The 27,241-nt window shown below is 37.9% G+C and overlaps 3 protein-coding genes across 6 annotated transcripts; 2 read left to right on the top strand and 1 right to left on the bottom strand.

The window, feature by feature from the left end:
- Window positions 1-7,726: 7,726 nt before the first annotated feature.
- Window positions 7,727-10,801, top strand: LOC104810323. 2 transcript variants are annotated; one of them, XM_010536563.2, is made up of 8 exons: window positions 7,727-7,888; window positions 8,011-8,191; window positions 8,684-8,770; window positions 8,865-9,122; window positions 9,229-9,393; window positions 9,497-9,550; window positions 9,661-9,807; window positions 10,098-10,801. In XM_010536563.2, the coding sequence occupies exons 2-8, from the start codon at window positions 8,015-8,017 to the stop codon at window positions 10,473-10,475; spliced, it is 1,266 nt and encodes a 421-aa protein (XP_010534865.1). In that variant the 5' UTR covers window positions 7,727-7,888; window positions 8,011-8,014; the 3' UTR covers window positions 10,476-10,801. The 2 variants fall into 2 exon arrangements, with proteins under 2 accessions (XP_010534865.1, XP_010534864.1); XM_010536562.2 differs by having other exon boundaries at window positions 8,015-8,191.
- A 1,709-nt stretch (window positions 10,802-12,510) lies between these two features.
- On the top strand, window positions 12,511-24,426 carry LOC104810325 (calpain-type cysteine protease DEK1-like). The gene is made up of 32 exons (XM_010536564.1): window positions 12,511-12,897; window positions 13,071-13,210; window positions 13,382-13,632; window positions 14,029-14,211; window positions 14,416-14,551; window positions 15,051-15,181; window positions 15,273-15,387; window positions 15,485-16,490; window positions 16,652-16,762; window positions 16,856-16,914; window positions 16,993-17,155; window positions 17,239-17,512; window positions 17,603-17,753; window positions 17,847-17,958; window positions 18,046-18,211; window positions 18,317-18,387; window positions 18,479-18,570; window positions 18,733-18,895; window positions 19,051-19,122; window positions 19,273-19,650; window positions 19,735-19,850; window positions 19,946-20,243; window positions 20,338-20,657; window positions 20,807-21,158; window positions 21,268-21,588; window positions 21,702-21,806; window positions 21,961-22,089; window positions 22,194-22,574; window positions 22,659-22,796; window positions 23,088-23,324; window positions 23,407-23,878; window positions 23,973-24,426. The coding sequence occupies exons 2-31, from the start codon at window positions 13,086-13,088 to the stop codon at window positions 23,710-23,712; spliced, it is 6,462 nt and encodes a 2,153-aa protein (XP_010534866.1). The 5' UTR covers window positions 12,511-12,897; window positions 13,071-13,085; the 3' UTR covers window positions 23,713-23,878; window positions 23,973-24,426.
- A 121-nt stretch (window positions 24,427-24,547) lies between these two features.
- Window positions 24,548-26,665, bottom strand: LOC104810326. Of its 3 annotated transcripts, XM_010536565.2 has the most exons (6): window positions 26,404-26,662; window positions 26,154-26,211; window positions 25,600-25,846; window positions 25,244-25,514; window positions 25,082-25,159; window positions 24,548-24,924 (listed from the first exon to the last, which is right to left on the bottom strand). In XM_010536565.2, exons 3-6 carry the CDS (start codon window positions 25,806-25,808, stop codon window positions 24,874-24,876), a joined length of 609 nt encoding a protein of 202 aa, XP_010534867.1. In that variant the 5' UTR covers window positions 25,809-25,846; window positions 26,154-26,211; window positions 26,404-26,662; the 3' UTR covers window positions 24,548-24,873. The 3 variants fall into 3 exon arrangements, with proteins under 3 accessions (XP_010534867.1, XP_010534868.1, XP_010534869.1); XM_010536566.1 differs by lacking the exons at window positions 26,154-26,211; window positions 26,404-26,662 and adding an exon at window positions 25,993-26,127; XM_010536567.2 differs by lacking the exon at window positions 24,548-24,924 and having other exon boundaries at window positions 25,089-25,181; window positions 26,404-26,665.
- Window positions 26,666-27,241: the final 576 nt, after the last annotated feature.

Genomic DNA, 27,241 nt, shown 5'->3' on the forward strand with positions numbered 1-27,241 from the left:
TACCCTCCCGTCGGTTACCGACTCGCGAAAAACCGTTCTTGTCATTCTGATTTACGCTCTTGCCGAACGTTGTCTTGCGAAAATCCAAAGAACGCTAATCGAAAATCACTAGGAAACGTCCTCCGTGTTGAGATATACCGGATCTTGAAGAATATTACGAGATATATCGTATAATGGAGATCTTATCAAATCCGAAAAATATATATTTAGGAATATTTATTATTATGTGTACTTTACTTATTCAAATGTAAGACTCTCATCTATTTATATGTTATTTTGACTATCAATAAAAATATCATTCCGCAAATTTCTACATGGTATCAGTGTTTCTGGTTCTTTTCTAATTTGTTGTTCTTTTTATAAAAATGATGATCGATAATGAGAGTGAAGATGAAGATGATAATATACTAATCCAGTGTTAATATCATTTCGAGTTTTTTTTTTAAGAATAAGAGAGTCATTTTATTTTTTTTTATTTTTTTTTATTTTCTCTCATAATCCCACATGTTTCTAAAGATTATTCGCGTAACCGCCAAACATCTTATTCTTGCCAAAAACTTTGTTGTCATTAAACGCTTTCGCGTAGCTGCCTTTCAATCTCAGATGAATCAGAGTTATTCCCGAGACTTCTTTCTGCACCGCGATTGTCGTCCCTTTTTTTGTTATCATCAAACTTTTGTGTGTGGTGCCAAAGTTGCAGCGCAGTCGTTTGTTTGATTTTTTTTAGTTATAATTGACATAAGTTCGCAAGGTGATGTGGTTCAAGCGGCATGCGTTTGATCATCTTTTCAGCAAGTTGGGCGTTTCATGATCTTCCACGCTCCAACTTGAAGGGGGGTGTTGAGATATACCGGATCTTGAAGAATATTACGAGATATATCGTATAATGGAGATCTTATCAAATCTAGAAAATATATATTTAGTAATATTTATTATTATGTGTACTTTACTTATTCAAATGTAAGATTCTCATATATTTATATGTTATTTTGACTATCAATAAAAATATCATTCCGCAAATTTCTACACTCCGGAGAAGTCACGAATCCGAGCAATTCACTCACATTGCTGCACAAAGCCACGGTATAGGAGTAAAAGTTGTTTTCTTCCTCGCCTCTGTTTTTGGCCGTAAAATCTTTCTCACCTGGACACTCTACCGAGAATGGGAACATGTGTTTACATTGGGTTCGGATATCCACAGATACCAGACTTAAAGAATCGAGTATTCGATTATATCGAGGTCAATATCATATACCGAAAACGTCGAAATCGATATCATATGTTTTCGAAAACTCGAATATCCGATTCGCATTCTCTTCCGAACAAAGAGATAGTATTCGTTTTCTTTTGAGGATGTGTTCTTGGTTTGCTTGTGGATGAGTTAGTATGTGAAAGTGATGGTGAACATTTTTTTATTTTTTTTTTAAAAAAGAAAAAAAATCGACATGTATATGACATTTTAGTGAGAAGTCAAAATTGGATTCAAGCTCACCTTACGTGATTGATGCCCTTTGATTCCGTTCAACCAATAATTAAAAAAAAATGGCGAAAAGGTTTTTTCACAATGCATCAAAAAGTCTTTCGCCATATATACATATATGCACTTGTATATATATGTATATGTGTATGTGTATACATAATGATGATGCCATCTTGGATTTATCCTCTCTAAAAAAACTTGGAGTATATATATATATATATCTAGTTTAGATTTCTTATTTTGTTCTGGATTTCATTAATAAAACCATAATGTGTATATAGATTCATTCTTTAATTAATAAAACAAAAACAAAAAGTCTTTCACAATGCATCAAAAAGTCTTTCGCCATATATACATATATGCACTTGTATATATATGTATATGTGTATGTGTATACATAATGATGACGCCATGCACATTGAATTAAAACCAATTAATTTGATTTGTATTTACCATCCTTTATTTTGTTTGTATCATTTTAAGAATGTGCAGTTGCGTGAAAATATTTTAGAAGATAAAACTATATGTATACCGATGCTCATAATCTTTTATGCTATTCTTTTTGGATCATGGATATTATTTATTTAAGGAAAAAAACTCTAAAAATTCTTCAACTTGTAATTTGGAGTAATATTAATTCCTAAACTCCAAAATTGTAAAATTGAACACGTTAAATCTTGAACTTGTTAAACAGTTCTATAATTGTCCATAACGTTATTTGATCAAAAAAACGAGTTGACCAATCCGACGTGACGCGTAACATGGCGAACCAATCCAGAAAATTACTGACACGTATGCAATTTTTAGTTCTTCGAGAAACCGACTTTAATCAAACATAGTAAACAGTAAATCAGGTCTTGGTTTCAACGAGCCAACCTCGGTCCTCGACCTCCGTGGAACCCCCCGTCCCACCGTCATCGTGGATAAGCCTTCAATTTCCGTTGCGGAGGAGGTGTCCGGTGGAGGACGAACTCGATCTGAAACCGGATTTTCAGATCCACCGCGAACAGAGAGATATTCCCCACTAACGGATTTTCAGATCCACTGACGTGACTCTCAGAAATCCACAGCTAACGGATGATTTCTCAGCGATCTCTCTCATAAGCGACGCGTATTGACCATCGAATCCGCCGGGAAAATCAAGTAAACCTCAGACGACCCGAAATCCGCCGGATGGAGCTGGTCGGGAAAATCAGGAAGCTGAGAATCGACGTTGTAATGTGTCGGAATGGCGACAGTGGTGAAACCGGTGGTCCCTCCTCCACCGGATACATCCTCCGCAACGGCAACTGAAGGCTTATCCGCGACGGCGGTGGGGTTGGGGCTTCCACGGAGGTCTAGCACCGAAGTTGGCTCGTTGAAACTGAGACCCGGTTTACTGTTCACTACGTTTGAATTAAAAAAAAATGTTGGTCTTCGGAGAGAGAAAGGCCAAGATTTGAGAAACTGATCAATGTACTGTTAGGGCATGAAAAAGACGAGTTACAATGTAGTGTGAAAACATTTAAATAAAATTGTATGAGACAATTTATTTTCGTGGTCTATTCAAACAAGACGACTAATAATTGGATCTATGAAGAGATGTATGTGTATATATGTGTGTGTGTGCGTAAGTATAGATGTATGTATATTCGTGCGTGTGATATGGCGACATCGCATTGCTTGTCGATGATATGCCAGATACCATGATACAATACATGGTATATACCATGAGATGTGTTATGTATCATGATTCACATCGGTAAACACGTGTGTGTGTATATATATATGTACGTATAGATCTATGCATATGGAGACATCGCATTGCTTATCAATGACATGCCACTATAGAGTTTTTGGCCTCAAGCACCGAGTGGTCAGAACTCAGAAGAAGCTGCATTCAAAAGTTGCAATTATATTAAAATATATATATGTATAATGTATTGGGTGGCCGCCTAATGGATCTTTGTCCGGATGCGACCGATTATTTAAATTTATTGGTGCGGTCCGAGCCTTTGGAGATGGCGAATCGTTACAGATCAATCACCGACAAAATTAGCCAAAGTTTTATAGGGACTAATCAAGATATTTATATTTGATTTAATTGTCGTTATCTATTACCAAAATCTTGATTGAAAACGTGCACGGATTGTAATAAAAGTTATCGATCTCGAGAGTAAATCATGTGATTAGAATTTACGTTTCTTTCGACTCGAACACATAACGAAACCAACATTTTCGTTTCACCGATTGAACTATCTAAATTAGATTAAATTATCATGATTTGTATATATATATATATTATATATGATTTCCCTGCTTATTTAACCAATATTTACATAGTTTTGGAGATATATATCATGGAGACTCATGATACATCACTTGTGAGAAGCCTCAAAATCATAATATATATATATATAGTATGTAAATATGGACTTTTTTTTATGAAGAAGGTAAATATGGATTGCCTATATTTTATGTTATACGGATAAATATTCGAAAATGAATGTAACGTAGAGTGTCAAAATGTCGTTTTATATAAGAATATGAAGAAATTCTATGTATATGCATATATATATATATATATATACATATATATATATTCTTACAGATTTCCAATTATTATGTGCGAGATTTGATCATGGGATTCTTGGCTAAGTGTGACAAAAAGGTGATATGTTTAGAAATCTATACCCTTTTTTTTTCTATCCTTTTAAAACTATACCTTTTTATAATTTTTTGACAAAATTACCCTTACTTTATTGTATAATTTCAATATTGTCATTTAGCGTCCCGAAAAATGTGCAGTATAAAAAGCAGATTTTTTTGGAAACTGTGTAATCGGAAAGAGTTGTTTTTCATCCAGGAGAGTCTGTTTTTATCCGGGAGAATTGTTTTTTGTCCGGGAGATCTGTTTTCCATCCGGGAGAGTATTTTTTGTACGAGAGAACTGTTTTTCGTCCGGGAGAGTCTGTTTTTTATCCGGAAGAATTGTTTTTCGTCCGAAAGAGTATGTTTTTTGTCCGGTAGAATTTTTTTTTGTCCAGGAGAACTGTTTTTGTTCGAGAGAGTTTGTTTTTGTCCGGGAGAATCTTTTTTTTATTCGGGAGTACTGTTTTTTGTCCGGAAAATCTGTTTTTCGTTCGGAAAAATTTGTTTTTTTATCCGGAAAAGAACTGTTTTCCGTCCGAGAGAGTCTGTATTTTGTCCGAGAGAACTGTTTTTCGTCCGGAAGAGTCTGTTTTTTGTCCGGGAGAACTGTTTTTCGTCCGGAAGAGTTTGTTTTTTGTCTGGGAGAATTTTTTTTTGTCCACGAGAATTGTTTTTGTTCGGAAGAGTTTGTTTTTGTCCGAGAGAATCTTTTTTTTTATCCGGGAGAACTGTTTTTTGTCCGAAAAATATGTTTCTCGTTCGGAAAAGTTTGTTTTTTTGTCCGGAAGAACTATTTTTTTCTGAGAGAGTTGTTTTTCGTTCGAGAGTGTACGTTTTTGTCCGGATGAAAAATAGTTCTCACGTATAAAAAAAACTGTTTTTCATATAAAAAATATTTTTTCCCCGATGAAAATAATTCTCTCAAAAAAAATTATTTTTCCGTACGAAAATAGACTTTTTCAGATAAAAAACAGTTCTTTCGGATAAAAAAAAGTCTTTCCTGAATGAAAAAACAATTCTTTCGGACGAGAAACAGTTCTTCTTGATAAAAAAAATTATTTTTTCGTATAAAAAAACAGTTAAACTAAATAAAAACAGATTTTTATATATGAAAAATAATTATCCCGGATGAAAAAACAGTTTTCCGAGATAACACAGTTTCTCAATAAAATATATTTTTTATGCTGTAAATTTTTTTGAAATGTTTAATGATAATATTGAAATTATACAATAAAGTAAGAATATTTTTATCAAAAAATTATAAAAAGATATAGTTTGCAAAGGAAGTAAAAAAAAAATATAGATTTATAATGACGTGATATTTTTGGATACCAGTGCGAATTTCCTCTTTGATCATTGTGTTATGCGACGAATGGATGAAAAGACTAATCAGTCCCCACATTCATCCTCAGAGTCATGAGTCCATGTGCCAGTGATGAAAACAGACGACATGCACAGCTTACGATAATATTTTTGTTCCCATTTTCATTTTAATTTCAAGAACCTAATAATCTCAGATTCCAATATTTTGGACCGTCGGTCTATTTTTAGTTTTTCCAATTCTACCCCTCCCCGTGATTTGTGCTTTGTCACGGGCGAAAACACGTGTACGGTCTTTGATGAGATATACCGCACGTGTGACATCTGATCCTTGTACGTCACTAAGCGTGTCTCGCGCTGACGGACGTTATAACGTCGTCTCTTGAGTTTTAAGTAACGGCGAACTTTGGTTTCTACGCTTTTTCGTCTCGGTTAAAGACGGAATGGTACACGGAGCTGTATGTACATTTTTCACGAAATTACTATACCACCCTCCAACATTTTGTAATTTTGTTTTATTTTTTCCATGAAACATATGGTTGAGATTTTTTTTCACTCATTCTTCATATGTACCTTTGCATGTGTATGTATATATATATATATGGAAGTATATTAATATATACTCCATGACACATTTCCAAATGCGGGAGAACATGATGATAACAACAAAAGAACATCGTTAATTCTGTTCCATTAATTAGAATCAATGCCAGAGAATCTGGATGACATGGTACGTGTTTACAATCACTTTGTATTTGCAATAGTTTTAAAATTTGGACGAATATATGATCTATGTTTCAAATTTAATAATATTTTTAAATATTTAATAAAAATAAACAAATATTTTAATTGTTTATTCGGTTTGGTTATGGATATTCTCCCCAACGACCAGTCTTCCACGTTATGGTGTATACGATATGGGGGAAATGCAAGATTTTGTCTCAAATTACAAAATCGTGGGCGTGGCAGTAATCTTTTGTTCTCATTATGTGGAAAATCGTGTCGCGAGTTCCATAAATTTATTCATATATCAACCGTTGACGAAAATATTTGAAAGGGGGACGATTATATCGTTATTATAATCATAATATTCATCGGTGTAACAACAAAATCAATAAAAAAAATAGCGAGCAACATGCATGCATGATGCATGCGACGACCATGATCAGATCATAAGAATCTTTGTCTTGTAATAACATTGAAATTTATTTTATAATTATTATAATGATAAAATAGGTTACAAACGCGGATGAAACACTGAATTTGCTCTGAATCTTCTGCCCATTTTATCTTTTGCCGTCTATAATAATATTAATAATATGATTAAAACTAATTTCTTGGACTTCCTCTTTGGATCCCCTTACTTTTTTTTTTATATGAAGAACAATTTGAATCGGGAATGGCTACTGGTTGTATTATGACATGATAATATTGAGCATATTATTGGTTGAATATGCATACATACATACATACATACATACATACATACATACATACATACATACATACATACATACATACATACATACATACATACATACATACATACATACATACATACATACATACATACATACATACATACATACATACATACATACATACATACATACATACATACATACATACATACATACATACATACATACATACATACATACATACATACATACATACATACATACATACATACATACATACATACATACATACATACATACATACATACATTCTGAATTTAGAATCAAACAATAACATCAATTTGCCAAAGGGGCAGAATGAAAATATTAGGAATATGTATGGGCAATTGGGGAAACCCAAGAACACAAACACAAGCTCACGTGGATATCAATGTACATACAAAAGGTAGCACATTTTTAGGAATCATTGCCGTATTGTTATTTAAATTTGACATTATGGGCAGGAAGGTAGGGTTTTAATTTAAAAACAACTAGTAACAGTTTTTTTTTATAAAAAAGTTGTCATTTTTCCCAAACCTTGAACGATTATTTCGTGGATTTAAAATTTTTGCAGTGAAAACTCCATTCAATTCATGTTTTTTTATCGAATTATTATTTAAATTACTATATAGAGAGATATTGAGGGAAAAAAAATAGGAGTTCATCACAAAGGAGTGAACTTTTTTTCTCTCCCGTGAGAGAGTGCTGCGAAGAAAAAAGGGAGTGGGGAAAAAGATGGAAACAGCAGTACGTTTTTTTCTTAATGGGATTTAATTAATTAATTAATTAATTGGGAAAAAAAGGTGGGGGAGGGGAGGTGATAAGAGAGAGAAAGTGGAAGCTTTTCTTTTCGGGAGAGAGAGAGAGAGGGCTGGGAAAGTTTGCATTTTGATCTGCGTGGTTGGAATTTTGCGCAAACGAAATCAGACCCACCTCCAAGCTTGTTCAGACGAACAGCATTATCATTGTGTTGTTGGAGCTTCTTCTTCTCTTTAGGGTATTTTTTTATTTTCTGATTTCTCTCTCTTGTTTCCTTTGTTCTTAGGCTCTCCTTGGCCTCAGTGTGTTGTTAACATTAGGGAGAGTGAGGCTTTTTTTTTTTGTGTTTTTCTGGGTAAGGAAGATGACGAGCGCGGTGCATTGTAGCACGGGGAGGTTAGCCGCAAGTATTTTAGTGTGTTATTGGCTCGGTGGGCTGATTTCGCTATCTTACGCCGCGAGGTTCAGTGCTTCAAGGCAGAGGCTTGAGGTGCAGAAGCATTTGAACAGGTTGAACAAACCTGCTGTTAAGAGCATTCAGGTTCAGAATCTCTCCTCTCCTCTGTAATTCTAGAGACTCAGTGTTCCTGGTTTTTCCTTTTCATCATTCCCCCCCCCCCCTTTTAGTTTGATGGGAAAATGAAGGAAAATCTGTAAATAATCATAGTCTGATTATTCCTGCTTTTTCTCTCCTGCCACATGATGATTTGTTTTTCTTTTGCACTAATTGAAACAATTGGTGAATCATATTCCAGGATTTGGTAAAGTTACCGTAATAATGAAAGGTCTTCTCATTTCTTGCGTACTTTACTGTGTTTCGATGTCTGTGACACGGTAATTTCTAGTTCAGAATTCTTGCCTGAATCTGTGAACTTGTAGAAGCCAGTGGTTTTTCTCTGGAATTCGATTCTGAGAGACTTCAAATCACTTGGTTTAAACCCTAGTTGAAGCTTGAAAGCCTCTGGTTTTCTCAAAATGTGGGAGAAGTCTGGTGATTTCTGAAAAAAGAGATTCCTTCTGTGTGTTTGAACAGAGCCCAGATGGTGACATAATAGACTGTGTTCATATGTCAAAGCAGCCGGCTTTTGATCATCCTTTCCTCAGAGACCACAAGATTCAGGTCCACAAAGAAACTGATATTGACTTGAAACTTTCTTCCATTGCTTGTCTTCTAATGCTCATGTTTAGTTAATGGGTGTTTTCTTTTCCTTCAGATGAGGCCTAGTTATCCCCCTGAAGGGCTCTTTGACGAGAACAAGGTGTCTGCAAAACAGAAAGAGAGAACAAACCCTGTCCGACAGTTGTGGCATCAGTACGGTAAATGCCCGGAAGGAACCATTCCGGTTAGGAGGACAAAGGAAGATGATGTCTTGAGAGCTAGTTCGGTTAAGAGATACGGTAAGAAGAAGCACAGAACGGTTCCCGTGCCTAGGTCTGCAGATCCCGACCTCATCAACCAAAATGGTCATCAGGTGAATAAAATGGCTGCCTAGTTTCGAGGCTTTTTTTCACAGTTTTACTGCTTTCTTGGTCTGAAATGTGTATGTAATTCTTCCTTGATTTCTTTTATGGGATTAGCATGCCATAGCTTATGTGGAAGGAGGTAAATATTTTGGAGCCAAGGCGACTATTAATGTGTGGGAGCCGAGGATTCAGAGGCAGAACGAGTTCAGCTTGTCACAGATTTGGATTCTGGGTGGATCATTTGGTGAAGATCTTAACAGTATTGAAGCTGGTTGGCAGGTGTGGACTTGTAATCGGGTTTTTGTAGTCTTTTCGAGAATATAAGTAGAGTAATTACGTGCTATCTTTTTACATTTTCGTGTTTTACTCTTATATACAACAGGTGAGCCCGGATCTATATGGCGATAATAATACCAGGCTCTTCACTTACTGGACGGTAAGAGTCTGGAACTTGTGTATAGAAAATGAATTTTGCTGTATGCATCATGGAACTTCGGGTGTTGCTTAAGATGTTCATATTTGTTCTGTTGAAAACTATCTTTGCAGAGTGATGCGTATCAAGCTACGGGTTGCTACAATCTTCTTTGCTCGGGTTTTATTCAGATCAACAGCGAAATAGCAATGGGGGCAAGCATCTCCCCTGTCTCTGGATATCGTAATTCCCAGTATGATATCAGTATCCTCATTTGGAAGGTAAAAAAAAGCCATAACTGTCACAAATATTCAAGGAACTAGAAGAGAGAAGCCATGGGTGCACCAGAAGCATCATTCTTGCGAATCATTGTCATAGAAAAGGAAATCTGAACCAGTAGACCTGAACTTTAGTTCTTTAATACTGGTTTCACATAGTGTATATATACAGTCTTTGGGCTACTACATGTACCTTGGGGGGTTTTCACAATATAGATAAAGAAGATGAAGAAAAGTGAAAACTTTATGGTTTTGATTGAGGGTGGACTGTTTTTTGGTGAAATTTATTGCAGGATCCAAAGGAGGGACATTGGTGGATGCAATTCGGGAATGACTACGTTTTAGGGTACTGGCCATCGTTCCTCTTCTCGTACCTAGCAGACAGTGCATCGATGATTGAGTGGGGAGGTGAAGTAGTGAACTCAGAATCAGATGGCCACCACACTGCAACACAGATGGGAAGTGGCCACTTCCCAGAAGAAGGGTTCAGCAAATCAAGCTACTTCCGGAACATTCAGGTAGTTGACAGTTCAAACAACCTTAAAGCGCCAAAAGGGCTCGGTACATTCACCGAGCAATCCAACTGTTACGATGTTCAGACAGGTAACAACGATGACTGGGGCCATTACTTCTACTATGGAGGTCCTGGCAAGAACCCTAACTGTCCATAACCAGGAATCCATGCATGCAGAACCCCCCTCCCTCTCTCCTCTCTCTCTCTCTCTGTGAATTCACTTGGTAACATGGGTGATGTCTCTTATGTAATGGGGAAGTTGAAGTTTTGAGGTTGTCTGGTTTTCTTTTTCACTTGTGTCCTAAGGTGTTGTGGTGTAAGAAAGGGAAGAAAGGGAGTTTCTCCATGTAAGTAGATGGGGAAGAGGTGGCTTTTCAAGTTTCTTGAAAACTCATGAGAAACTTGGGCCCTTTGTGAAAAAAAATTTCACTGCCCCCTTTGTAATGTGATAACATGTTTCTTCTGATCATTTCTGTCTCTTGAGTCATAATCTCTTAACAAAGTGAGTGAATGCAACTCTTCTCAATCATCTGACATGAACAAACTGAATAACACTTCAAAAGATTTCTGGTTAAAGCATGGAACAAAATTTAATAATAATGATATTAGATTAAGGGCCCTAATTGCATATTGATTTGGGGGGAGAGAGAGAGAGAGAGTCTAGAGGGGATTCATTAATTTGTTGAAAGGAAAGTTGTTTGATCATTACATAATCTGTCCATGGAGGATTCACATTGCATTTGCATGTGACTCCATCATTTTTACCTTTTCTCCACCCTCTTTTAATCAACACACAAACTATACATATACCATATATATGCATATATATATATTTATATTAATGGAAACATCATTTATTATTTGCTAAGATACGTGAAAAAAAAAGACTTTCTACATAAAAAATCTTAATATTATCAATAATCACTTAAAACATATAAAATTTAACAGGCATTATATCAAAAATACCCTTAAAATGCTACTTCTACTTCAAGACCTAACCTGTTCACATGTGACCAATGTGACCGAAATATAGTATGGTCACATTTTGATTTTTATCGATTATAACGTTAAATTTATGGTGATCACACTAATTCATTATGTTCATACCTTGTATATCTTACTAATCATTTGATTAAAACATCATAAATTTAACGTTATGAACAATGAGATCAATATGTGACCACACTATATTTCGGTCACATTGGTCACATGGTCACAAGGGTAGGTCTTGAAGTAGAAATAGCAAATTAATGGTATTTTTGATAATGCCCCAATTTAACACGATTATATAAATATTTACATCCATAAAAGTTCTAGTTTTTTTTATGTCTTAAATCTATCCATGATATGCATGTTATCCAAAACCATCTCTCTTCAACAAAATCGAAATTTAGTTTAGTATTATATGAACAATGGGGCCTTTTATTATTTTAGTTTTTTTTAATTAAATTTGTTTTCAAGGTGTTTAGTAGACTAAACTTTGACTTATTGGTGTTTTAGTATAATAAAACATTTAAATTTTAATATTTTTTTTGTTGGATTTTTTTAAAATATCTGACAAAGACACCACTTTCCTTCTTAAAATTCAAATGTTTTGGTGTTGTCCACTGTCGGTCTAAATCAACCAATTTTAAATTTCCAAATTTTCGATTGGATATTACATTATCCTCAATAGCCAGAGACATCCATGTGTATTTCTTATTAGTTTCACAGAAAATAAAAAAAAATATCAAATTAGAATAACAACAGATAGATATCCACAATTTTGTAACCTATACAGTGATATTTAATATTATTTAAATATACATAGAAAACATTTTTTAATGAAAAAATTGAATATAGAGCAACTACTATTAATATCATTCACAAATTACACCATCATAAAACCACCGCAAAAAATTGAGCTAAACAAACCCTTTATTAGTAAAATAAAATCTCAATTTTATTTCTTCTAAAATTCCCAAAATTTGTTTTCTAGAATATTTTAAATCTGAAATAAAGATATATTTTTCTACATTCTACAAGAAAACATCACCCACCCTTTGTTTACTGAATTCACATTGGCGCGTGTAGCCACGCGCATAGATCCGAGAGTCGGTGTACTGTTTTCCGGAGCAGAGACGTTAGCTTTTTTTTTTTTCAAATTTTTTTCCAGACACTTTTTTCTCTCTGCAATCCTCGGGTCTTTGGAAAAAAAAAAAGCTATGATCTTTTTTACTTCACAATTTCACACTCGGAAAGGGTAGGGTTTTTCATCTTTACCTTCTCTGTCCATCCGTTCTCTAATCTGAGGAATTCTCCGAGATGAGAAAAGATTTCCGGGAAAATTCCTGACAGAAAAGGCAACAAAAACCTAAAGGAGCTTGATTTCTGTTCTTCATGCTCTTACAGCAACCCTAACTTGGTTTCTTGCTCTTTCTTTATTTATTTTTTGTAATTGCGGCTCAATTGTCTGCGGATTAAACCCTAGTCGCCATCCCGAATGACTCATTTTGCTCACGTTTGATTTTGGGTTGGAAATGACCGGCTTGCTCCAAATTTACCGTCATGCCACTGCCCGCTGAGCCCATTTTGGCCGAGTACGTATGAATCGCCATTCCTCAGCGGCATTTGCTGGGTAGTGAAATTTTTTGTTTCGTTCAAGTGGTCTTTTGTTGATTTGAGTTACACATTTTGTGTTTTCTGCGCAAGATTGGGGCTTTAGCTTATTATTCTTTGGGAATTTTGATTTCCGAGTTGCATGCCGATGTAGGTGGGAGAAGGAGCCATGGAAGGGGACGATCGAGGAATCTTACTGTCATGTGTAATTTCGGGTACCCTTTTCGCGGTTTTCGGTTCGGGCTCCTTCTGGATATTGTGGGCAGTTAATTGGCGGCCATGGCGGCTCTATAGGTGAATTTCCTTTTGCTTGACCATCTCCTGCCGTTATATTCTCAAACTTACCTGTTATGTATGTATTTTTTTTTTTCCAAATAGAAGAGTTGTATTTTCTGTTGACATTGATATAGACGCCAATTGAGCCATAGCTAATTCAGTGCTTTTGGGATGCATTGTATATTGCAGCTGGATATTTGCTAGAAAATGGCCAAAAGTGTTGCAAGGTCCTCAGCTCGGTGCATTATGTGGGTTTCTGTCTCTTTTTGCATGGATGGTGGTGGTGTCCCCAATCGCGATCCTTATCGGGTGGGGTTCCTGGCTGATTGTGATACTCGATCGAGATATAATTGGGCTTGCAATAATAATGGCTGGAACAGCGCTTTTACTTGCATTCTATTCAATCATCCTTTGGTGGAGGACGCAGTGGCAAAGCTCACGTATGTTTATACAACTGTTGCCTTCTGATTTTGTTTCATATGGATACATTGGATAGCACTGCAACATTTTGTGATAGAATACATAGTTTCAAGTGTTTTATCAGGACGTTTTAGGGTTTTAGGGAGATATAGTGGGTGTCTAGATATTTTGGTTGCTTGTTTCGTTGGCTTCATAGCTGTTATGCTGTCGTAAGGTTGATATTACTGAACCAGGAATTTGCCGATGCAAGTGATAATAAAGATGGCAGATTATGAGGGTAAATGAAGTTTGGAATGTAAGATTGTATGTGTTGATGAACACTACCTTATGGGTTGCCCATCATAGGTTGCCCTAGTTATTAGTTGTCTTGAACGTCCCTTATAGCTTGTTTCTTACATTGTCATCTGGTTTAACAGGAGCTGTCGCTTTACTTCTCCTTCTTGGTGTTGCCTTACTTTGTGCATATGAGCTTTGTGCTGTCTATGTGACGGTTGGAGCACATGCATCTGTGCAATATTCTCCTTCTGGTCTCTTCTTTGGTGTATCTGCAATTGCCTTGGCAATCAATATGCTTTTCATATGCCGGATGGTCTTTAATGGTAAAGCTTTCTCAATCTTTGTATGGTTGGCATTCTCATTCATTATTACATGCAGTTGTGGTATTGCCGTATTGGCCAGCTCGTTTGTTTTCATCCACTGATACTTCACTATGACACATATGGAGAGTGAAAAGGTGTCTCTTGGTCTCAAATTTCTTGTCATATCTAAGTTGTTTGTATTGGTTGACTTTTCTATGGCCGTAGGGAATGGGTTAGATGTGGATGAATATGTGAGGAGAGCTTACAAATTTGCCTATTCAGATTGTATTGAGGTAGGTCCTGTGGCTTGTTTACCGGAGCCGCCTGATCCGAATGAGTTATATCCGCTTCAAACCAGCAGGCAAGTTTGATTCGCTCTTTCCTGGGAATTCAATGACTTTGCTTAGTCTATGTCCTAAGGTCTTATTGATATGGTCTTGGATTTTTGCTTGGAAAGAAAGGGAGGGGGTGGTTGTCACTGTTTCACTAGTGTACTGTTGTTTTATTGTCCTATTTATTGATAATTCTGGATTAGTGCAAGCCACCACGCCTAGAATGTTGAGAATAGACTCTAAAGATTCACAGGATGTGGTTTTAGTTACCTTTGTAATAGTAGCTTAAAGATAACATAAAGTAAAACTCCAATTTACTGTTATCCGTGCTTGTGGTATCTATCCCCAGGATATCTTCTACTCTTCTGTTGACAGAGATAGCGCAGTTGGTGTATTATATTCAGTGTTAAGCTCTGAAAAGTTTTCAGGCCTTTTTGATAATCATATATGCTAATTTTAATCACTGCAATTCATTGTCTTGTCCACCTGTTTTTAAAATAATATTATAGTTGTCATGATCTTTTGCAGGGCTTCACATCTCGGGATCCTGTACCTTGGCTCACTTGTTGTACTTGTTGCCTACTCAGTGCTATACGGTCTCACAGCTAGGGAGGCCCGTTGGCTTGGAGGCATTACTTCAGTGGCAGTTATCGTTCTTGGTAAAATGAGGTGTTTGAATATGTTTGTAGCAGAAGCATGTGTTGGGATTCTCTCTCAAATCTCATTTTGATGCATACTTTTGTCATGTAGATTGGAATGTTGGGGCATGCTTGTATGGGTTTAAGCTTCTTCAGAGTCGGGTTCTGGCTCTATTTGTGGCAGGAACATCTCGTCTTTTCCTAATATGCTTTGGCATACATTACTGGTTTGTTCTGGACTAGAAGCTCTTTTTAGTAATTTATCGATCACAGTTTGTTGCCTTTGCAGCATGGGTAGTTATTATTCCTTTTCTGTCGTTTCAGGTACCTGGGGCATTGCATTAGTTACATTTTTGTAGCGTCAGTTCTATCAGGTGCTGCTGTTTCCCGACATTTATCAGTGACAGATCCATCGGCTGCAAGGAGAGATGCCTTACAAAGTACAGTGATCCGTTTGAGAGAAGGTTTCCGGAGAAAAGAGCAGAATAGTTCTTCAAGTTCTTCTGATGGTTGTGGCTCAACCATGAAAAGAAGCAGCAGCATAGACACAGGCCATGAAGCTAATCGTGCTGTTGTACAATGCATCACCAACAGTCAGAATAATGTTCTAACGAGAACAGGAAGTTCTCAAGAGGGTATCAATAGTGAAAAGAGCATAGATAGTGGTAGACCAAGCTTGGGCTTATGCAGTAGCTCATGTCGTTCTGTGGTCCAAGAGTCTGAAGCTGGAACACCTTCTTATCTGGAGAAAGTTTCTGACCAGAATAACACTCTGGTTGTTTGTGCTAACAGTGGTCTCGATACCCAAGGTTTTGAGTCTAGCACATCAAATTCTGCAAATAATCAATTTCTGGACTTAAATTTGGCACTTGCTTTCCAGGACCGCTTGAACGATCCTAGGATTACATCAATGTTTAAAAAGAAAGCTAAAGAAGGCGACCGTGAATTGACTAGTTTATTGCAAGACAAGGGGTTAGACCCTAACTTTGCCATGATGTTGAAGGAAAGAAATTTGGATCCAACTATTCTGGCTCTGCTTCAGAGAAGTAGTTTGGATGCAGATAGAGATCACCGTGACAATACCGACATTACCATTATTGACTCGAACAGTGTTGACAACTCTCTGCCAAATCATATTTCTTTATCAGAAGAGTTGAGGTTACGAGGGCTAGAAAAGTGGCTCAAGCTGTCCAGACTTGTTCTTCACCATGTAGGGGGAACACCAGAGAGAGCATGGGGCCTCTTTAGTCTTGTCTTCATTCTTGAAACAATTATTGTCGCTATTTTTCGTCCGAAGACGATTACAATCGTAAACTCTAGTCATCAACAGGTGAGTTCCCTCTGAAGGTTTCTGGTTTTGGGTGCCTAGCAATTGGTTGGCACATTAAAGCCAGTTTACTGAAATCAGTACCTCAGAATTCTTTAGTAGCGTTGTTGGTTGGTATTTTCTTTTGCATCTCTGTTTAATGCTATATCATTACCACGTTGCAGTTTGAATTCGGTTTTGCTGTGCTGCTGTTGTCACCTGTTGTCTGTTCAATCATGGCTTTTCTTCGGTCTCTTGAAATTGAAGAAATGACCTTGACATCAAAATCTCGGAAGGTATGGCTTCTCTCTTGAGTTTATTACATTACCGGTCTTTGGTGTTTGGTATAGGCCGTGCTAATAAATTCCATATTCTATTTGTGTGTTCAGTATGGCTTTGTGGCCTGGTTTTTGAGCACTTCAGTTGGATTATTGCTCTCCTTCTTGAGGTACTAGGGATTTTAAACTTTAGGCTGGATTTGCATATGATGTTCTCATGTCATGAATTGAGTTTTTATATGTTGCAGTAAATCTTCTGTACTTTTGGGAATATCCTTGACTGTGCCGCTCATGGCAGCGTGCCTTTCTATTGCAATTCCAATATGGATCCATAATGGTTATCAGTTCTGGGTTCCACGTTTACCATGTACTGATCAGGCAGGGGATCCACAGTCTTCTCTAGTGAAGAAGGTTTGTCATTTGTCTTTGACCCGATTTCTATGAAGACCCTTTGTTGGATATATATTTCTAATTAAGTATTTTTGTCAACTTAGGGAGTTGTTCTTTACATTTGCATCATGGTTTTTGTGGGATCTGTAATTGCTCTTGGTGCAATTATATCTGCTAAGCCTTTGGATGATCTGAAATACAAGTCCTTTAGTTCTACGGAGAACTTCTTCACTTCTCCTTACACATCTTCAGTGTACCTTGGCTGGGCAATGGCATCTGGAATTGCCTTAGTTGTTACCGCTGTTCTGCCCATAGTCTCATGGTTTGCTACATATAGATTTTCCCTTTCTTCCGCCATCTGTGTTGTGATATTCGCAGGTAATTTGCACTATTATGAATTTGGTTCTGTTCTGAGATGCATCCTTTTTCTTCTTAAATATTTCCTCATTTCTTCCATCTACATTGTAGTTGTTCTTGTGGCATTTTGTGGGACATCATATTTGGAGGTTGTGAAATCTAGAGATGATCAGTTGGCCACGAAGGGTGATTTTCTTGCTGCTTTGCTGCCACTAGCATGCATTCCAGCACTTTTCTCACTATGTTGTGGAATGATTAAATGGTGCCTGGCTATTCTTATCTTGTTTGATAACTACTCCTTATTGTCTGATGTTGCTCATTACATGTTCTAATTTGAATCTTGATTTTCTTACAGGAAAGACGACGGTTGGATACTATCACGGGGTGCCTATGTTTTTGTTTCTATTGGACTTCTTCTTCTCTTTGGTGCAATATCGGCTGTTATTGTTGTAATTAAGCCATGGACAGTAAGTGAGAAATTTCTTACAGGACTGTCATAGTTATTAGTTGAACTCGATCCATCTGATACTTCTCATGTGTTTTAATTGTGACAGATTGGTGTATCTTTTCTCCTAGTTCTTCTCCTTGTCATGCTAGCGATTGGTGTAATCCATCATTGGGCATCAAACAATTTCTATTTGACAAGGAGACAGACATTTATCGTCTGTTTTCTTGCCTTTCTTTTGGGTTTGGCAGCATTTCTTGTTGGATGGTTTCAAGGTAAACATTGCCTGCGCGTGATTTCAAACTTTCATAGTGGTTAGACATTTTCCTCTGAATTGGAATAGTCAATACATTAATTTCATACGTGATTTTCTTTGCCAGATAAACCATTTGTTGGGGCATCTGTTGGCTATTTTTCATTCCTGTTTCTTTCGTCTGGAAGAGCATTAGCGGTGAGCTAGTCAACCTTGAAAATCTCAACATAGCATCAGTTTCATCTGTTACTCTGTCAGATCCGACTCATATATTGATTTTTTCTTATAGGTTCTTCTATCCCCGCCTATTGTGGTTTATTCTCCACGGATATTACCTGTGTATGTGTATGATGCTCATGCGGATTGTGGAAAGAATGTCAGGTTTGTTCAGCTACTTGTCAGTCCTCTTTCTATATGCGTTATTCTGAATTCTTTGTTTTTGTTTAATTTTGTTATCTACCGTTCTTATGACAATGATTTCATTGAACATAAAGCTGTGGGCTTATACATTGTTTTGTATCAATTGTCATGGACTTTCTTTAGTGCCGCATTTCTAGTCCTTTATGGCATTGCATTGGCAACAGAAGGCTGGGGCGTTGTTGCTAGTCTGATGATATATCCTCCATTTGCTGGAGCTGCTGTATCAGCTATCAACCTTGTAGTAGCCTTTGGCTTTGCTGTCTCACGTCCTTGTCTGACTCTCGAGGTATGTTTCCTGCTGTTCGATTTGTCTGTTCCCCTAATATATTTGTAGTGGACACCATTCCTCTCTTATGTTTCATGTTTTCCCTTTTTCTCTCTATCTATGTATATGTGTGCTCATTCTTCCTCCCCTAAATGCGTTTTTTTGTCTTTCTCCAGATGATGGAGGATGCTGTACGTTTTCTTAGCAAGGATACTGTAATGCAAGCTATCGCTCGATCTGCGACCAAAGTACCCTTCTCTTTTACAGTCTTCTTCTCAATGTTTCTGTTCTAGAGTTACTTCTACACTCATCAACGGGATGAAACTTATTAATGATATTGCATGAGATAGAACTCTATAGATTGCATGGTTCTTATGCCCTTTCCTAACCTTTTGCAGACAAGAAATGCTTTATCAGGCACGTATTCAGCTCCGCAAAGGTCTGCAAGCTCAGCAGCTCTTTTGGTTGGGGACCCCACGGCGATGCGAGATAAGGCCGGGAACTTTGTGCTTCCTAGAGATGACGTTGTGAAACTAAGAGATCGTCTCAGGAATGAAGAAAGAATTGTGGGATCTTTCTTCTATAAAATGAGATATAGAAAGAGATTCTACCATGAAGCATCAAGTGATGTAGATTACCGAAGAGACATGTGTGCTCATGCGAGGATTTTGTCCTTGGAAGAGGCAATTGATACAGAATGGGTGTATATGTGGGACAAATTTGGTGGTTATTTGCTACTTCTTCTGGGTTTGACAGCAAAGGCAGAAAGAGTTCAGGTGAGTTCCGAATCTACAATTTCTTTTTAAAAATATATTCTTTGTTATGTCTTTCTAAGATGAGACCATCACGGCATTTCCCAGGATGAGGTACGTTTAAGACTCTTTCTGGATAGCATTGGATTTCCTGACTTAAGTGCCAGGAAAATAAGTAAATGGAAGCCAGAGGACAGAAGACAGTTTGAAATTATCCAGGAGAGGTAGCTTTCTTTAATTGCACAATGTTGGGGTTTTCGATGCAATTAGACATTCCTATTCAGGTAGCTTAGCTACTTTCTTTTGTGTAAAATTGTAGTTATTTGAGAGAAAAGGAGATGGAAGAGGAGGTCCTTATGCAGAGACGTGAAGAAGAAGGGAGAGGTAAAGAAAGAAGGAAAGCTCTTTTGAAGAAAGAAGAGCGCAAATGGAAGGAGATTGAAGCTTCCCTTATTTCATCCATTCCTAATGCTGGTAGCAGAGAGGCGGCAGCCATGGCAGCTGCTGTACGCGCGGTTGGGGGTGATTCTATTCTTGAGGATTCCTTTGCGAGAGAGAGGGTCTCGAGTATTGCCCGTAGAATACGCACTGCTCAACTTGTGCAACGTGCACATCAGGTTCATTTTTAGTTTTTCAATCATTTTTTCTTCAGAAATGCGCTTCCCTTTCATGCTGATTGCTAGGGAACTAACTCATTAAACTTATTGACAGACTGGTATCAGTGGGACGGTTTGTGTTCTTGATGATGAACCTATGATGAGTGGTAAAAATTGTGGCCAGATTGACTCAAGTGTATGTCAAAGTCAAAAGGTTAGCTTTTCAGTTACGGTGATGATCCAACCAGATTCTGGACCTGTTTGTCTGTTTGGCACCGAATTTCAAAGGAAAATATGTTGGGAGATTCTTGTTGCCGGTTCTGAACAAGGTATTGAGGCTGGGCAAGTCGGGCTTAGATTGATAACCAAAGGTGAAAGGCAGACAACTATTGCAAAGGAGTGGTATATTGGTGCAACAAGTGTTACTGATGGAAGGTTTGACTTGCGCCCCCTTATTTTCCATTTTGTCAGCCGCTTTATGCATGGAATTAATGTGTTATACTACACTTGTTGCTTCCTATTCCTTACTACATGCATTGGCAAATTTGTTCAGTAATATTTTTGGATTGTTTTTTCCACGTCAGGTGGCATATGGTGACAATGACGATTGATGCTGACACAGGGGAGGCTACTTGCTACTTAGATGGTGGATTTGATGGCTACCAGAATGGGTTGCCTCTGAGTGTTGGTAGTGCTATTTGGGCACAAGGTGCTGAAGTTTGGTTGGGTGTAAGGCCACCCATCGATGTTGATGCATTTGGGAGATCAGATAGCGATGGGGCTGAGCCAAAGATGCATATGATGGATGTTTTCCTGTGGGGAAAGTGCTTAACTGAGGATGAGATTGCTTCGATGCATGCAGCTATTGGCTTGGCTGACTTAGACATGATTGATTTCTCCGATGACAACTGTCAATGGATGGATTCACCTCCCAGAGTATGTTTTCCTCCAGTTTGAATATTGACCTCTTATTGCAACCCGATATTTGGATTTTAATGTTCCACGTTCATACTGATAATTTTTGGCATTATCTGTTGTGTAATAGGTCGAGGATTGGGATAGTGATCCTGCTGCAGATGTTGACCTCTATGACAGAGATGATATAGATTGGGATGGGCAGTATTCGAGTGGGAGAAAAAGAAGATCAGGTCGTGAGTTCTTATGCAATGTTGATTCGTTTGCTAGGAGATATAGGAAACCCAGGATGGAGACTCAAGAAGAGATAAATCAGCGAATGCGTTCAGTTGAGTTGGCTGTCAAAGAAGCTCTCTTTGCTCGAGGTGAAAAGCAATTTACAGACCAGGAGTTTCCTCCAAATGATAGGTCTTTATTTGTGGATACACAGAATCCTCCCTCGAAATTGCAGGTAGATATTGTGGTATATATTCTCTTTTATGACCGTTTTCACCCATATGTATTATTAAGCGAAATCAAGAAGTTTAATAGCTAATCCTGAATTTATCTGAACTTGTGATTTAGGTTGTGTCTGAATGGATGAGACCAGCTTCCCTTGTAAAAGAGAATGGTAGTGATTCCGATCCTTGCTTGTTCTCTGGGTCTGCTAATCCTTCAGATGTTTGCCAGGTTTGACCAACTTTTTGTTTTGGTTTGCTTTACTTACCTCTTCCTTTAAGCCTTGATGTTATCTCTTGATAAATCATAAATTTTTAATTTATTTATAATTGCCCGCCCAGTAGGTATTTTAACTCTTTTATTGGTTCAACCGGGTGCTCTATAGGGACGTCTAGGCGATTGTTGGTTTTTAAGTGCGGTTGCAGTTTTAACAGAGGTTTCACGGATATCAGAAGTGATCATTACTCCTGACTACAATGAAGAAGGAATCTACACTGTTCGTTTTTGTATTCAGGTTATCATGTCACACTGTTATTCAATCAAGTCTGAGGATTCCTGTCTCTATATTCGTGCTTTATAGCTATAGTCCTCAGGTTTTTTGTCACTACACATTTGCAGGGAGAGTGGGTTCCTGTAGTTGTCGATGACTGGATTCCATGTGAATCAACTGGTAAACCAGCCTTTGCCACTAGTAAGAAGGTCAATGAACTCTGGGTTTCAATATTGGAAAAAGCATATGCCAAGCTCCATGGCTCTTATGAGGCACTGGAAGGTGGGTTGGTTCAGGATGCTCTTGTTGACCTAACTGGAGGAGCTGGTGAGGAAATCGACTTGCGGAGTGCTCCATCACAAATTGACCTTGCAAGTGGCAGATTATGGTCTCAATTGTTACGGTTCAAACAAGAGGATTTTCTTCTCGGAGCTGGTAGCCCGTCTGGATCTGATGTGCATGTATCATCCAGTGGCATCGTGCAGGGACATGCTTACTCTGTCCTGCAGGTATGTGTGGTCACATTTCTATATTGTTGATAAAGAAAAAAAATATTTTTGAGGAGGTAGTTTACTTATTTGATGATGGGTCAGGTGAGAGAGGTTGATGGGCATAAACTGGTTCAAATCCGAAACCCATGGGCTAATGAGGTTGAGTGGAATGGTCCCTGGTCAGACTCGTCTCCCGAGTGGACCGACAGGATGAAACACAAACTGAAGCATGTTCCTCAGGTAGTTTCACTTCATTTTCTTAAGCCTCGTTCCTTAAAATGTTATTTGAATAAGATTTTACGTTGCTTTTAAGTTTTAATGCGATTCTTCACAGGTCATGGTTCATAGATATTCAATTATTTGTACTCTTCTTCAGTACAACAGTTATGATTGTTTTGTCATATATTACACGTATGCAAATCATGTAAAGGCACACAAATGCTTTACATGCACTATAGTGTTAAGTTAGCACATGCATATCTACACACATGAGATGTGAATCCCTGACCTTGTAAACATTTTGTCCAACAGTCAAAAGAAGGTATATTCTGGATGTCCTGGCAAGACTTTCAGATCCATTTCAGATCAATTTATGTTTGCCGGGTCTACCCTCCCGAGATGCGTTATTCAGTTCATGGCCAATGGCGAGGTTACAGTGCTGGTGGCTGCCAAGATTATAGCTCATGGCATCAAAATCCACAATTCCGGCTAAGGGCTACTGGTCCTGATGCATCTTTGCCCGTTCATGTTTTCATTACCTTAACTCAGGTTTATATAATCAATTACCTGTGTCATATATAACTTTCTCCCGGGAAAAAAAGAGATATCATCTTCCCACTTTCACTTGCAGGGCGTAGGTTTCTCAAGAACAACTCCTGGGTTTCGTAATTATCAGTCTAGCCATGATTCTCAGTTGTTCTACATCGGAATGAGGATACTTAAAACTCGTGGGTGTCGAGCAGCTTACAATATATACCTTCATGAATCTGTCGGTGGAACAGACTACGTGAATTCTCGAGAGATATCGTGTGAAATGGTTCTGGATCCTGATCCTAAGGGCTATACCATTGTCCCAACAACTATACATCCTGGGGAAGAAGCGCCCTTTGTTCTATCCGTCTTCACAAAATCATCGGTTGTCCTTGAAACTTTATGATCTTCCACATAGCCAGATGGTTCTCTCTCCTTTTCAGCGAAGGGCACACTGTCAGAATCTCTTCAGTGCTTGTGTTGTTCAAGGAGCTTAATACCAAAAGGGGTCACCAAACTTGTCAATGTAAGATCATATGTTGGCCCAACTTCTCGCTTCAACCTCGGCAAAGGTAACCTTCTCCTTGTGCCATGACTGTTCTGTTTCTGTTCATTCAACATCCAAACACTCTGTATCGTTTCTGACTTTGGTCTTAACAATCCTAGACAGAATCTGAAAGTAATGATTCTTAGCCATGGTAGCTCCTGAGTCTGAGCTGTGACACAGTATTCAATTCACCTGCTGCTACTGAACTGCCATGCGAAGCTTGCAGCTCAGAGAAACCATTCTCATGATCGCAGTTGGTTAATGCAAATTTCATATCATGTTTGTTGCGCAAGAGAGGCGGATTTTGCAGGCTTGCCTTCTGTCATTTGCATGCTGGCACTCCAGATGGATGATGGCTCATGCGACAAGGCATAAAAAATGTACATTTTGTAGGTATTGTAACTGAGTATAGGTTTATTCATGTAAATGGTGTTTTAGCTGCAGTTTTGTTGTGTTGTAAGTTTCAAGACACTAACTTGTGTGCACAGTTGTTTCACTATCTTTATTGTCATTCACTCTCTCTCGTATAACATAAGGGCACGTCACTGTAACAAGGCACTGTTAACTTTTTAATGTCCTGAGGAATGCTTAGCTTCTCAAGAAGCTGATAACCTTTCATTTGGACCAGGAGCATGCGGGTAGACAGAGTAATGTCAGATTATTCATGAGTTAAGACTGTAAGAATTTTGTTCAGTTCTCTCAGAAGTAGAATCACTGAAACGGTTCGAGAGTACAATGAGAAAGATTAAGATGAGTTTCACAAACATTACATGGACAACATGAGTAAAAAGTCGCAGCAAAATATCAGTGCCTCAATTGTTGATCTGTGATGAAACAACAAAACGAAAGAAGAGGCACCTGAAAAACCCCACAAACGAAAAATATTACAGATGATCCTGTTCCCTTTTCAATCTTTTCTCCGGTCTGAAGAATTTCGATAGCGTTTCTAATCCCATCCTCGAAAAGTCGAACTTTTACTCCAACTCTCTTGTGTCGTATATTTTTCTCCCTCGCTTTCTTTCAGTCAGAATCACTCTCCATGCTCCCCATTGCCTTCAACCCTCTTGGTCTCTACACTCATAAATGAAAATCTCAAGCACAGAGTTTTGGACAAAGGAATTGTGTTTTGTATATATATATATCAAGGTTCAATCTAATTTCTTCATTGAAAGGACGGAAACCCATAAACACGCATTACATGGAAATAGAAGAGAGCAAAATCTAATACCTTCTTTGAAGTTTTCTTCTCTCTTACTTCATATCTCTCTTTGCACAAATCGGATAACCATGCTCCCGGACTCACCAGCTGCATCATCAGTACGATGAAGCTGAAGGAACTATCAATCAGAGCAAAACCGAAAAAAACTTAAGGACTATGAGAGAGCCTTACGAGCAATGTCCTCTGAACCAACTTGGCTCTTTTCTTAGGTCTTTGAGGGAGCTTACACCCCTTCATAGCCATGAAATCTTCTTCCTTCTCTTTGTTTGATAATGTTATGAACAGCTTTGGCCATACCAGCTTTTTGTTTTCCTTCACAGTATCCTTTGGAATTTTCCCATTCTCATCCAAACCCATTGAACCTCTTGTTGTATAATACCTGTCTTCTTTCTCAGGGGATGCTACATTGGATCTTCGGACATTGATTGGGGAATCCATGATCCTATCACCGTAAAAACATACATTTGTCTAAACCATAACCTAAAGTCACTCCCAACAAAAAACATCTCACAACCATTTCGACTTACTTGTTTGGACGGGAGGGCGATCCTCTCTCAGAAGACACAAGACGGGAACCGAGTTTTCGCTTAGTCAAGCAATCAGTTGATTTGCCATTTGTAAAGTTTTGGTCTTTCTTCACCTTCATACATCTAACCCTCTTTCTCTCCCCCCACTGCAACACAAAATCTGCCTCTGAGGTTCCACTCCCTCTTTGCCCCTTCACCTCCTTCTCCATTATACAACACACTCACCCTAGCCTTGCACAAAGGTAAACTACGAAACACAAGCAAAAAAGAAAAGAAATATCAGTAGAAACTACGGAAGTTCATCATTTTTTCAGTGTTGATATCAGACATACCAAGACAGACAAGCATAAGTAGATAAGATCACAAGACAAAAGTAAATTAGAAAGTTCCTACCATTTATAGAAATGAGAGCGTATCAGATGCAGAAATCATACAACGAGGAAAAAATCCACACGGGTTACTGTTTCTCATTCCATCGTTTTCAGAAATCTAGCAATTGGATGAGACAAACCAGAGGAAAAACAATTAGCTGGGAAATCACACGATTCACTGACCTCAAGATCTGCAACTCAAATTACACAGTGACGTAGCTTTCACAATTCCAGAATTACCCTGCAATTAGCAGTGGGTTATAAAGCTAAGAACTTTGGAGAAAAGAAATGCGGGAACTGTAGAAACCAAATTTCCGAGGACAAGAAATTTCAACTCCAAATTTTCAGGCCCACCATTGTATTTTCTCAGCAACCAAACAGAAACAGTAGCTTACAGAAACCATAAAGAGAAGCAGATTATGAGAACACTTACAAGAAGAAATCTTCATGAAGTCATGAGCGAACCCAGAAAGTTTTTTGGCAGAGGAAGAGAAAAGGTGCTTCCTTTTAATCTCTCTCTCGAAGAAAGACTCAAACTCAATCGAGAAACTGCGAGACAATATTAAAAGACAAAGAGATTTTCAGATTTACGATGAACCAGAAGATCGGAAACTGCCGTCTCCTGTGTTATCTTCTTCAGCAAAAACTGTTTCGCCCTCTGGCCTCAATGACGTTCACCCTTTTAGCCAAACTTTTTTTTTTTTCATTTTCTGAGTTTATTTATTTTATTTTCTTAAATATCTTACAGTCATTTTAGTTTTCTCGTTAAATAACAACCGTCAGATGGAAAACGGACGGTCAGATGGGAACTTAAGGAACTGACCAGTCATGAGGAGTGGGAAAGAACGAAGAGTGTAATGTTTCTGGATTATAGCAAGTAGGAATACGACACGTGTGAAAATACATAAGGACCACGTGGTGCCACCGCACTGGATAATTTCCCTGATGCAGTTATAAAGAAGATTTTGCTTTCTGGAGTTTCGCTCACGCGCTCCTAAACTCCGAATTTTCGGATTTGACCGCGTGGGGTTATATGACCTAGGGATTTTGGAGTCGTGTACCTCACGCGCTCATGGTGCGCGTGGGACAGGTAAATATTTTGGAAAAATAAATTGGGCCGTGGGAAAATCTGCGTGCAGTTAATTGGGCCTGATTTTGTGGCAAGAAGAGCCACTAATTTTCTTCCACATCTTCCGCACAATAGTGGGTTTTTTTTTCTCTCTCTAAAATTAAATACCCCTTTAAAAATAATAAATTGGATTATTTGATAG

The sequence above is a fragment of the Tarenaya hassleriana genome, unplaced genomic scaffold, assembly GCF_000463585.1.
Source record: "Tarenaya hassleriana unplaced genomic scaffold, ASM46358v1 Cleome18, whole genome shotgun sequence".
Taxonomy (NCBI): Eukaryota; Viridiplantae; Streptophyta; class Magnoliopsida; order Brassicales; family Cleomaceae; genus Tarenaya; species Tarenaya hassleriana.